General features: G+C 35.9%; 1 protein-coding gene across 1 annotated transcript; it reads left to right on the top strand.

Moving 5' to 3' along the window:
* Positions 1-10,666: 10,666 nt before the first annotated feature.
* On the top strand, positions 10,667-14,031 carry LOC121809315 (H/ACA ribonucleoprotein complex non-core subunit NAF1-like). Its single transcript, XM_042209875.1, has 5 exons — positions 10,667-10,786; positions 10,892-10,984; positions 11,080-11,972; positions 12,550-12,627; positions 12,716-14,031. The coding sequence occupies exons 3-5, from the start codon at positions 11,223-11,225 to the stop codon at positions 13,880-13,882; spliced, it is 1,995 nt and encodes a 664-aa protein (XP_042065809.1). The 5' UTR covers positions 10,667-10,786; positions 10,892-10,984; positions 11,080-11,222; the 3' UTR covers positions 13,883-14,031.
* Positions 14,032-14,364: the final 333 nt, after the last annotated feature.

Here is a 14,364-nt window from a genome sequence, read left to right as displayed (position 1 = left end):
GTAACTGCCACATTTTGGTATCTGCGAATAATGCACCACATGGTCACGAGTAATGCATATAATTGACTATATAATGCACAATATGTGAACTGCAATGCATACGAATAAGATGTACCATGTTATGATGTTTGGACACACGTTTCTTGTTTCCTCTAAGGGTTTAATAAGCTTAGGGGCTAGGGTATAGTACGTAGACACGTATGTAATCTTCACATGGTAACGAGTAATGGATATAATTGACTATATAATGCACAATTTGTGAACTGCAATGCATACGAACAAGATGTGCTGTGTTATGATGTTTGACACACGTTTCTTGTTTCCCCTAAGGGTTTAATAAGCTTAGGGGCTAGGGTATAGTACGTACGCATTAATAACAAATTATAAAACGATACGAACAATTCACCAAATTGTCACGAGTAATGGATGTTATTAACTATATAATGCACAATATGTGAACTGCAATGCATACGAATAAGATATATCATGTTATGATATTTGACACACGTTTCTTGTTTCCCCTAAGGGTTTAATAAGCTTAGGGGCTAGGGTATAGTACGTAGACATTACTAAATGCACGTATGTAATCTTCAATCCGTTGATTAACCCATATACACAATACCTCTAATAATGCATAATATACTGAGATAATGACAATTAACAGCTACATAATGCACTACCTAAATCAAATAATGCACATACATATATTCCAATAACAACAATTTGTTAGTAATGTCTACGTACTATACCCTAGCCCCTAAGCTTATTAAACCCTTAGGGGAAACAAGAAACGTGTGTCAAACATCATAACATGGTACATCTTATTCGTATGCATTGCAGTTCACATATTGTGCATTATATAGTTAATAATATCCATTACTCGTGACAATTTGGTGAATTGTTCGTATCGTTTTATAATTTGTTATTAATGCGTACGTACTATACCCTAGCCCCTAAGCTTATTAAACCCTTAGGGGAAACAAGAAACGTGTGTCAAACATCATAACACAGCACATCTTGTTCGTATGCATTGCAGTTCACAAATTGTGCATTATATAGTCAAATATATCCATTACTCGTTACCATGTGAAGATTACATACATGTCTACGTACTATACCCTAGCCCCTAAGCTTATTAAACCCTTAGGGGAAACAAGAAACGTGTGTCAAACATCATAACACAACACATCTTGTTCGTATGCATTGCAGTTCACATATTGTGCATTATATAGGCAATTATATGCATTACTCGTGACCATGTGGTGCATTATTCGTAGCGGTTTCCAGCCATTATTAGATTACTATTGTACCCTCATAATGCACAAAATAGGACAAATAATGCAACACGGGATTAATTACCCAATGTTGATATTGACCATCCATTTCTCTAATCTAATGGCTGATATTAAGAAGGAAAAATGAGGAAATATAGGAAAAGGAAATGAATACATCCCTATATAGGGAAACATTAATCTCCTTTTCATCTATTAGATCCTATTTTCTTCTTAATATTATCCGTTATATCTAATGTATTAACGGATCAGATTGATTCTACAAATCTATATCCGTGTTGCATTATAGATGGTGGTTATATGCATTACAGGGGTAATGTAGACATTTGACGGAAACATGAACCGCCATATTTTGGTATATGCGAATTTTACGGGATTTGAAAACATCCGCCTCTTCTTCTTTCCTCATTCATCACGCACACAACCAAAACCACTCCATCCACTCCACTATCGCAAACCCTAGTTTTCACTCCCTGCCGCAGCGTTCGAAGAAATAGCAGCAGTGCACCAAAATTTCTGTGACAACAAGCTACCGGCGTTAACAGCTGCTCCTAAACACCGACTCCTATCGACAAGGTATGTTTCAAAAGGGATGTGGGCATGTTTTTTCCGCGATTTAGCACACCCGAATTGTTAAAATTGAAACTTTTAGTATGCGGAGGTGCAGAAATTTCTGAAATAGCTTGTTCTTTGTTTATGTTTTTCTCTGAATCTGTAGTGTAGATATTTTCGGTTCAATAAACATCAATTCCGGTATCTTATGTTTTTTTTGGTGTCTGCAGATCCAAAATGACTAAGAGGGGTCGACCGCTCTCTCAAGCATCAGAGGCCGCAGGTAAAAATTGCATCGGACTTAAACAATTCAGTATCTTATTTGTCGATTGTGTGAAAGGATATTAGCAACTCTGTTGAATCCGCATTATCCATGTTGTGTGGTGTGGTGACTACACACACGAAAGAGTTCATAAGTGCATATCTATTGAATGCATTGTGGAACTGTAATCATGCATTTTTTTGTAGTAATGGCTGCATTATTTATACAGTTTAATACATTGTGTGTGTCACACATGTACGTTTTCATTTTGGAGCATAATTTATATAGGCTATGGTTACCAAATTTTGTATTACACAGGGTATTTGCTTTGTCTTATGCATTATGGAGCAAGTTTTATGCATTACTTGTTCTGACTGGTACATTATTTGTTGTGGTATATATATTAATCCTCATTGCTCTCAATTCATGTAGTCTTTTGAATATGCAGTGCATTATGTAGCTGTATACTGGCATAATTTGCAGTATATCATGCATTTTAGGGCCATGTGTAGGGTATTGTTTGTTTTAGATACTAAACTCAAAAAAAAAAATTATGTGCATTATTTAAACTGGACTGAGCATTATGTACAATGATGTATGCATTATGTTCAGTATATTAAGCATTATTCATGGTATTATTTGTGGTTATTGGAAGATACGTATGTGCATTATTTGGTTTAGGTAGTGCATTATGTAGCTGTTAATTGTCGTTATCTGAGTATATTATGCATTATTAGAGGTATTGTGTGTATGGGTTAATCAACGCAGTGAAGATTACATATGTGCATTAATTGGTTTAGACATTGCATTATGTAGTAAGTAATTGTCATTATATGCAGTATATTATGCATTATGAGAGATATTGTGTATATGAGTTAATCAACTCAGTGAAGATTACATATGTGCATTATTTGGTTTAGACAGTGCATTATGTAGTATTTAATTGTCATTATGTGCAGTATATTATGCATTATAAGAGATATTGTGTATATGGGTTAATCAACACAGTGAAGATTACATATGTGCATTATTTGGTTTAGGCAGTGCATTATGTAGTATCTAATTGTCATTATGTGCAGTACATTATGCATGAGGATTTTGTGTATATGGGTTAATCAACTCAGTCAAGGTTACATATGGACATTATTTGGTTTAGGCAGTGCATTATGTATTATCTAATTGTCATTATGTGCAGTGCATTATGCATTATGAGAGATATTGTGTATATGGGTTAGTCAACTCAGTGAAGGTTACATATGTGCATTATTTGGTTTAGGCAGTGCATTATGTAGCAGGTTATTGTCATTATTTGGAGTATATTAGGCATTATGAGATGTATTTTGTATATGGGTTAATCAACTCAGTGAAGATTCAAAGTGCGCATATCATGTTGTATTCTGTTTTAATGATAATTTTCTAATGTTTTATGTTGTTTGTTCCATATCAGAGAAGCGGCTAAGACTCGACATCGACGAAGCGATCGACAATGTAATTCCGGTAGCACTTGCGAAAAGATTCAGGGATAGATTCGCCGAGGTGGCCCAAGTACAGCTGGAGATCAGGGTGAGCCGAAGAGCCGTAGAGGAATAAAGGGCCCTAGTCTCTTACATAATATGTACATTATGTAAATCAGTCAAAATGAGTGCATATCCGCGATTATAAATAAACACTAGTTTTATAAATCAAACTAATGGTCTTTGTTAACGTTGTTATTAATGTGTACATACTAGACCCTAGCCCCTGGGCTTGTTAAACCCTTAGGGAAAACAAGAAACGTGCGCCAAACATCTAAACACGCCCAACTTAAATTAAACGGGGCAGGATAAATGTGAATTACAAATCACAAAACATGCATCACAGAAACTAAACTACGCATTATACTCTACAAAAAATGTACATTACGTACATCTGCTTTAAAAATGTCTACGCGCTATGAATGTGCAACCCCAGACGAATTACTGCAGCTCGTGTATTTTGACAACGTTATGTAGACTTAGAACGTACTACACCGTAGCCCCTAGGCTTGTTAAACCCTTAGGGAAAACAAGAAACGTGAACCAAACATAGAAACACGACAAAACTTAAATTAAACGGATCAGGATAAATGTTCATTACATATCACAAACAATGCATTACAGAAACTAAAATGCGCATTATACTATATAATATGTACATTATGTATATAAGTAAAAAAAAAACTACGCGCTATGAATGTGCGACCCCAGATGAATTACTGCAGCTCGTGTATTTGGACAACGTTATTTAGACTTAGAACGTACTACACCGTAGCCCCTAGGCTTGTTAAACCCTTAGGGAAAATAAGAAACGTGAACCAAACATAGAAACACGGCACAACTTAAATTAAACGGATCAGGATAAATGTTCATTACATATCATAAATAATGCATTACAGAAACTAAAATGCGAATTATACTATATAATATGTACATTATGTATATCAGTAAAAAAAAAACCTACGCGCTATGAATGTGCGACCCCAGATGAATTACTGCAGCTCGTGTATTTGGACAACGTTATTTAGACTTAGAACGTACTACACCCTAGCCCCTAGGCTTGTTAAACCCTTAGGGAAAACAAGAAACATGAACCAAACATCGAAACACTGCATAAGTTAAATTAATCGGGTCAAGATAAATGTTCATTACATATCACATATAATGCATTACAAAAACTAAACTGCCCATTATACTCTACAGATCAGAATTCAACAAAGTATCGCATCTCCTTTCACGCAGCGCTCCCTCTCTCTTAGAAATTCTCCGTCGCCGTCAGCCATTGTCTAGGTCTGCTCTCCCTCATTCGTCGGTGTTCCGTCGCTGAACTGTTGCGCGGCTGCTGTCCTTCGCGCAGCTACTGCCCCTGTTCCCAACCTCGCTTTCTCTGCCCTCCGATCTGTACTCCGTCGTCACCGTCGGCGAGCTCGAAAGCTCAGCTCTCCGCCTATCTTCTTCTCTCATCGTCGCTGTGATTCGCGCAGCCGCGACTCTCCATCATCGCTGTTGATCAGCCACCGCTGCCGCCACTAGGGTCGCCGTTGAATGGATATTGTTGTTTTCCTCCCGCCGTGGCTGTGCGCGATCCAGCCCAGAGCCGACGTCACATCAACCCCTGTTCCCCGTCGCTGCCTCTCATAAAGCACAGATGTAATGGAGAAATTCACGCCAGTGGCGTTTGGCAAGGAATAATAACTGTGAAGATTGAGTTAGAGTAAATTTAGGAAGTTGCCATAACCAACCAAATTATTGATTACCAATTCAGCCCTTTTCGTTTTTTTAATCATTAAATTAAATGATTAAACACACTAATATAGGCCATTGGATACAGGAAATCAACGGCTAAGATCAAGAAGGAAATAAGAGAAAATATGGGAAAAGGAAATGAATACATCCCTATATATATATACTCCAAGCTTTTTCAATCAATGATAACTTCTTCTCTTATTCCTTGTCTATTTAATTTCCAAACTATCTTCTGAAACTCTGGCAATAATATTTTATTTAAAAACATTTATATAAATAACACATGTACATTGAAATAATAATTGCATGAAATGTGTTGGTATGGCCCAGATATTGAGAGTGCCTGCCTGCAACGCCTACTATTACGTGTGTGGCTAATATAATAAGGCCCCTCCAACACAATCCTCCACATAGCTGTAAAATTTATTTTCTTTATATGATCAATGAGAGGAATGTAAAATGCGAAATAGTACTTCATTCGTCCCATTACACTTATACTGTATCATATTAACTCATTATATATAGGGAACTAGCTAAAATTTTAAAAATAAGTCATTGTAATCCCTTTTTCAAATTAGAAATAAATTTGGACAAATGAAATCAAAGTTTATATACTACTATTAATATACCAAACAAAAGGGTACTAGCATATATTCAAATTTTATATATTGCTAACATGGCCAATCCGACATTAGGAAATTAAATCAATTTTCGGGAATCTAGAACGAAATAATTGAAAAGTAGAGTTACAGATTTAAAATTCATAAATTTTAAAATTAAATAAATGTAAGGTAATTTTTTTAAAAATCTCAATTTTCGAATCATAAATTACATAACCGGTACTAGTAGGACAGTTGAACACGAATTTATTACAAACAATATCTTATCTATACATTAAATTCTAATATGAGAAACATAAAATAGGAAATAATCATTAAGGTCTAGGGAAAGGTTCCATTACTCCCCCTTAAAAATAACAAAATCATTGTACCACAAAATGATGAACAGATAAAATAGGGCTTAGACGTCGGCAAATGCATTCATGCAAATCGACAAAAGTCACAAAACCATATTAATTGTGCAAAACACTTGCATGATAAAAATAATTAATTCGATCGACTAGTCAAATTATTTTGATAAAGATTCAAATGTACTATCATATTGTACGATAATGATGATATTGATCGGTATCGGTAGTGTATGTATATCCGTAGAGTTTGTTAATTGGGATATCAATTTGGTCACATATTTATTATTATATTCATACTTTTCGTTATAATTCACAATAAAATAAATATCCGATTATATATCTATCAGCCAATCATATTCATTTGGTTATCGATCTTTCATTACTCATTAGTCACAAACTCAAATAAATAAGAGTGAATTACATCGATAATCTAGTATAAAGTTTGAGGTTTATACATTTGCAATTTCGAAAAAATTATGAAAAGTCTCTGAACTTGATGAATTTATATGTTAGGGGCTTTAACATATAGTAATTCTAAAACATACTACTTGAGTATGGTTTGGCGGCACCGAATACTTGAAAATACTTTCGACCAACTCAAGGGATTTTATTTTTGTTAATTCTATTCTTGGAAATAGGTTGCAGCACTATATTTAAAACGAATTGTATATTGATATTAATTAAATGGTCAAAAATTTCTGAACATGTTAACTGTCCTCATTAAATAATCCAACCAGATGTATGTGAAAATATAATCAAATGTATACGTGTCCTCAAATGATATATACCCTCGCGTATCAATTAAATATAGTAGTACTATGTAATTGAATTTTTAATGTTTGGCACTGATTTTTTAATCATTTTAACTAACCATTAGTTTTTCATTCACATAAATGAACATTTCCAAAATTTTCCACTTCCAAATTAGATTCGATTAATATTGTCAAATGAAAGCATTTCCTGTCACGCGGAAATCAGGAAATTGAAAACTAAATAAAAAAAATTAAAATAACAACAATATTAAATAACCGTTTGACTTTATATTGCTGGGAACTCGGACCAACTATACAGGCCAGTAGCAGAAATAAATAAATGATTAAAAGTCACAAATTGGCCAAGTACATTGAAAAGAAAAAAAAAGGAAAATAGAAAAAGTCAACGTCGAATCATGATTGCGAGGTGCACACCCCATACCATACACCTCCGGCTCCTATAAATACTCATCAAATCCTTTTACTACTAAAATCATCACTCAAAACTTACACAATTGAAACAATTGTAATTGTAATAAAATCGTAAAAACAATGGTTTGGTTCTGCTTCCTGGTTGATCAGACGAGAAAGGTGAGGAAGCAGAAGCCGGCGGCAGGAATATGCTGGCGATGCGGCGGCGGAGCGAGTGTGGCGGACATGAAGACGGCCACCAGATTCTGCTACGTCCCCTTCTACTGGAAGACCTGGAGAGCTATCGTCTGCACCTTTTGCGGCTCTATTCTCAAGTCGTATAGGTAATTGAGTTGAGAGATATGGCTAATCAAGATATAAACTAAACTAAACTAAACTAAACTGCTCCATTTATTTTCGAGATCGTCAAATCGTTTAGCTACGCGGTTTATAGATTTTATTTTTATTTTGTATACTTAATTATCTAGATTTGGATGATATATGTACTAACTTCATTGTTGGTTGTATAAAATGGAAGAAATCAGTAATTAGTATAAGTAGAGAGTACTAGTACTCCTTTTTTTTTGCTCAACTGTTTTCCTCTGAATCGCCGATCAACTCGTTCGTCTATATTTGATTTAAATTGTTTACAATTTTGTTGTTAAATAAATGCTACTACATCCGATTTAAAAAAAGAAGTATATACCAGCTAATAGTAGTTCCTACTAACCAATGTTCTAAGAATCAGATGAGTAAGCAAACTAATTTGAGAAGATCTCAGTTCATTGTTTAATTGGTTCGGACCGATATGGTGCTAATCAGTTTGAAATAGTATGGATTAGCTTACATATGACAAAATAAATAAAATGTAGTACTTATGTAATTATAAGTAAATAGTACTCCCTCTGTCCACGAAAAATAGAGCACATTTCCCATTTTTTATTGTCCATGAAAAATAAAGCACATTTAAAAAAAGTAATTTTTCAATAACTCCTCTCTTACTAATAATATGGACCCACCTAAACCACTATACATGCCAAAAGAGAAAGTATGTTTTGCAACTAACCAAGTATTGAATTTTGGTGAGGAAATATCTAGTGTATACATTAATTGCAATGCCACGTGTACGAATATGGAAATTGGAAACTAATCATCTATATATCTATGCTGGAAATTATTACTATGGTTAATAGTTGAGTTGGCATAAACATACATGCATGGCAACATATTTCCGCCATTGATGAGTGATAGTTGGTCTCTGCATTTAAACTCTCCTCTGTTGACCGCCAAAATTAAGTTATGGGTCGCCATTCATTTTGGTTTTCCTTTTATTCGCCTTCGTATATTCGTTTTGCATTTATCAAAACATCAATTAATTTAATGGTGCACCACTAAGTATGTTATGTGCCATCTATATAACTATATGTATACTACTTGTTTAGCTTTAGTGTATCAGTGTATGTATACATAAGGAATAATAGTACTCCATTGTTCTAGAATCAGGGCAGACACAATTTTCTTTTTTTACCACTACAAAAAAAATTTATCTGTTAGGGACACAAAAATTAAGACGCAATTATATATGTTAGAAAACTTTAAAACATGACAATAAATTAGGCCACACAAAAAAAAAACATTTTCTAAATGAGGGACAAATTAATTTAATCTTTTGCTTTTTTTGAACGCTTCCATTTGCGGTCTTTAATTTTAGTTTAAACACTAACAATAAGGACGTTTTTTGAAATGTTGGTGGTATATTTACACACGCGAATTAGTGCTCTTAATTGGATTGAAAAATGTCTTTAACGGTTTTCATTTGCTGTAGTGTGTAATGATTGTATTGTTGTATTGTGCAATGATTGTATTTTCAAATTTTGAGTTTAAAATGTTGAAAGAATAACTTTCATAGTACTGTGTGATTTTTATCATTCTTTCCTATGGTTGTTTATGATAAAAACTTTTGTATAACAATTGACACAACATATTGAAAAATTTACACGATTATAAAATTTATTCTTGCTTTATAGAAACTTGACGACGAGCTCTTGTGCATCCAATTGTGTCAACCATTAACTAGATAAAAACTCACGAAAACTCTTTTTGCGTGGTGTTTTTTACCTATATCCTTTCAAATGTGACTTTCATTGAAGACTATTAGTTTGATTTTTATTTTAGGGTAAATTACTTCAAAAGTCGTCAACTTTGCAAATAGTTTGATATTTCCCGTAAACTTTAAAAGTTGCATGAAAAGTCATGAACTTTACATTTGGGTGCCGATTTCCCGTGTCAGGTATTCCGGCAATGGAGAAGAAAGAGTTGAACCCTACATATGGAGGAAACACGATGAGACTGTAGATTGACGAATCGCGACCAGTTACGTGTAGCAATGGAGAAGAAAGAGTTGAAATCTCGACGGGAATTGAGATTTCTGTCACAGAGAGAAGAGACATAAACCCTAAATTGATATACATTTTAATTTAATTGAAACTAAAAAACAACGTCGTTTTATTGTTCTGCCGGAGATTTTGCCATGTCACGCCTCCGGCGAGCCACGTAGGATTAGTTTTTGCCGGAAATGTATCGGGTCGGGTCGTACGGGAAATTTGCAACACCTGGTAAAGTTCATGACTTTTCATGCAACTTTTAAAGTTTACGGGAAATACCAAACTATTTGCAAAGTTGACGACTTTTGAAGCAATTTACCCTTTATTTTATGCATATGTATTTAATTTTGAGTAGGTTAAAAAAAGATGGTATGAATTAAATCATACGTAGGAATCTTAGCACTTGAATAACTTGAAAAAACATTTATACTTTCACGTTTTATGGTGTGTAAATTAAGTGAAAAAAAAAATTCATTGCAATCATCAAGAAATTTGACATCTATTCGTTACTAGATCAATGTATCATAAAGAAATAATGGAGATAAAAAAAACTCATACACCATATATAGTTTTCATGATCCTTAAACTTAATTTTCCTACTCCAAAAACTTAAAAGCTGCAAATCCCATTTTTTGGATTAATCATGAAATTCACTCGTGTTTATAATAGGTCCAAAAGTCAATATCAAAATAGATTGGAATAGTTATACTATAATGCTAGGTCGGAATTTTTAAATCTAAATCGGGCCGACACTAAAAAAAAACAAAAATATGGAAAAGGCAAAATAATATTGGTACAAATAGTCAAATACCGTGCAATAAACCCTAGGGTTTAAGGAATATGTGGTAAATTATTGCTGCTGATCCTTCTGCTACAATTCTGTGATTTTGAAGCAAGTTCCAGGTGAATATCACCGTTTGACTGTGTGAAAATTCCTCCAAAAAATCGCAATTTGATTGAAATTAGCGCCTAATCGAGCTTAAGATTGGGATCTACGGCAGGGTTTAGGGCCAATTTGAGCAATAAGTGAGAATTCGACGGGAGAATGAATGATTCTGAGGTCTGAGGCGCGATTTGAAGATATTTCAGGACAATATCGAGGTAAAAGAGTGTTTTTTCACTCTCTTTTTTTTGTGAATTAATTGTTTTTCTGTTTTGCGTTGTCCAAGTACTCAATTATGATTGGTTTCTTGCAGACTCCCGCCGCTGAAGGAGCGAATCCATAAGAGGACGAACGCCTCACCTAGAAACCAAGTGACCTCTTCGTTCCAGCTTGAAGATTTCCCCTTGTCGTTTTGTGATTCATTTCTCGATTTTGAACTCCCCCCGCAGCTGGTTCATGGAAGGCGTCGGTGTGAAGATGCCTGATTTAGGGGAAGAAGTGGTTGATTTTGAATCCATGAGATATCAATTAGTTGATAGTAGGAAGGAATTTGACGTTTTGGGGAACACTTTGGAGGGTTCGAGTGTCAAGGCAGAACCTTTGTGTGGTTTTGAGCTGGAAGAGGGAGAAATTGAGGGTGTTGTTGAGGAATGTGTTGAAAAGGGCAATGAGAGAAACTTGAAGGATTTAGGGTGTTTGGTTGAGGAGCAGCTTGGGAAAGTGAGCTTAGATGGTGCAGCAGAAAAAAATCTATGTGCTGTTCCAGTTGTTGCTTCATTGAACTATGAGAATAGTGGTGTTCAAGAAGATGTAGCAGATGACAGCTCCAAGAATGTGAAAATGGGAATTGGTAGTTGTGATGGTATGAAGAGTGATAGTGATGTGGTGGGACTTGGTAAAAATGAGAATAAGGCTGATGAGAGTGTGGATGATGGAGATGGGAGTGAGAGTGAGAGTGACGATGAGAGCTCGTCTGATTCATCATCTTCTTCGTCTTCCTCATCATCCTCTAGTTCTAGTGAAAACGATGATGATGGCGAGAATACAGGCAAGAATGGAGAGGGTAGTAGTGATAAGGAGACTGAGATGGAAGATGGTGAGATTATGTTGTCCGAGTTAGAAGAGATGGTTTCGTGGAGTGATGTTGAAGATGAGGATGGTGGTGGTGCTGGAGGTGGCCCGATCAAATCTAATAATGAGCTCAAGGTTTGTGATTTGTGTCTTTAATATGTTATTTAAACACTTGCTATATCTGTAAATCATGCATGAATTCCATCTAATGTGTGCAATTTGGCGTTGTAATGCTCTGCTTAACTTATGAAACATTGATAATTTGAGTACGAGGGAACTGTTGAATGTATTTTAGTCTTCAAGTTTTAGAAAATGTCAAAATATTTGAGTTAGATTTGAACTAAGAAAAGGATCATTTGGTAATTAAGGTATTGTTTGTGCCCTTTGATGCTTGATATCTGTGTTATGTGCAATACCTTCATTTTGTGCAACGAAAGTTGCCATGCCCTATGTTCGAGCAAAAATGAGGAGGAATTATATAGCTACAAAGCTCTAATGGAAGTCTAAGTTCTGCAAGGACCTTTACCATGCAACGAGTTGTTTTGAAACCAACAATTCATTCAATATCAGTCATTTGTCAACAGATGACTGCTCATAGTTATCTTATGATGGATGCATTTTCATGGTTTTGCTTTCGGTAATCTGTAGTCAGATTTGCTCCTAATGTGAAACAAAGCTTATGTTGTTCTACTCTTTCTTTCTTATTATGCAGGATCTCCCTCCTGTTCCTTCTGTTGATGTGACCTTGGAACCACATCATCAAACCCTTCCAGTTGGAACAGTTTTGTCGGTAAAACATCTTTGCTATGTTGCATTAAATGATAATGTTTTCTTGATTTGGTTTTCTTGGATTGAGTAGTATTATTAACATTGAACAGATGATTGGCGCCCAAGTGATTGTGGAAGGTGTCGAGAAACACAATCCTCTCAATGAAGGCTCAATTCTTTGGATTACTGATAGCAGATCACCGCTGGGGATTGTTGATGAAATCTTTGGGCCTGTGAAGAACCCTTACTACATTGTGAGATACAACTCCGAGGAGGAAGTTGCAACTGGTATCCAACAAGGCACCTTGATCTCGTTCGTTGCAGAGTTTGCAGATCATGTACTAAATAACAAGAATCTCTACCAGAAAGGGTATGATGCGTCTAATGAGAACGACGAAGAGCTGTCTGAGGATGCTGAATTCTCGGATGACGAGAAAGAGGCTGAGTTCAAGAGAATGATGAAGATGAAGAAAAGGGGAACAAACGATTCCAAGCCCGGAAACAAGAGGAAGGAGAAACGTCAGCAGAATAATCAGAAAGGGAACGGGAGCTGGAACAATAACCGCAATTCTACTGCACAAACTCATCCAGGTGGCGAAGACCAACATTATGCTCCTCGTGTTGGAACACCAATAAACCAAGACAGTCATCACCAGGGTTCATCGGGCTCTAGGCAGGGTTTTGGTGATCAAAGTGCCATTCCTCCTCCATTCCAGCAAAGCCCTCAAGCACCGGTCTTTCCTGCTCCGACTGGAAGTTGGAACAATGGGTTTCCGCAACATCTGCAACTAAATGCAAACCTTCTTGCTGGGTTGCCGCCAAACGGGATGCTGTGGATGCAACAAAACATACCTTACCTGTTCCCAGCAGGTGCACCATTTCAACAGCAAATTGGTATGATCACCGGGATGCCACCAAACTTTAATCCAATGGTTGGAGTACAAAATATTGGTGGGATGATTCCACCTTGGCCTATGGATCAGAATGCATCGCAGTTTGGAATGCAGGGCCAGCAAGGGACACCGCCGCCTATGTTTGGAGTGCAGGGCCAGCAAGATCCACCACCGCCTCAGTTTGGAGTGCAAGGCCAGCAAGGTCCACCACAGACGCTGAATGGTGGCGGAGAGCAAGCAGTCCAGTCTCAGGGATCCCAAGATAGTTTAGGTTTGCAGCCACCGCCTCCGTCCATGAGTTTCAATGGAGGGCGTGGTGGTGGAAGAAGACATCATCACAGGGGCCGAGGGCGTAATGGTGGTGGCAGGGGCAGGCATTCGTGAGAAATACTTTATCCCAGTTATTCTGTCAATTTTTTGTTCTTCCCTTTGCGAACCTTTTATTTATTGTAGTTACATGTTGTATAATATGTAATCATGTTTTATGTACACCTTTTTGGTTCATGTGAGCTTTACTCTCCACAAATTTTCAAGTTTTGCTCCAACTAATCCATATTTTATTTACACCTTTTGCCATGCAGCATAAATTTTCACAAGAATTTAGATCATGAACTTAAAAGAGAATTTGTTTTTTCTTTTAGTTGGGATGAACATGTCGCAAAATGGAACTAGTATTTACTTAATTGTCTGATTGTCTCAATTATTAATTTATTGTATGAAAACTCTTGGACAAATATTGAAGTAGAAATAGTGTCTGAAAGATATATTTCTAGGCATTTATTAATTTATTAGTACAAAGTTTCGAGATTCAGAGACAAATTACTGATCAAGTTACACATTTGGTTCATCATTGTTCTTAGAATTTC

This window comes from Salvia splendens, chromosome 6 (genome assembly GCF_004379255.2).
Source record: "Salvia splendens isolate huo1 chromosome 6, SspV2, whole genome shotgun sequence".
NCBI classification, from domain to species: Eukaryota; Viridiplantae; Streptophyta; class Magnoliopsida; order Lamiales; family Lamiaceae; genus Salvia; species Salvia splendens.
The sequence above is the reverse complement of the archived record's forward strand: the minus strand, read 5'-3'. Positions and strand labels throughout refer to the sequence as shown.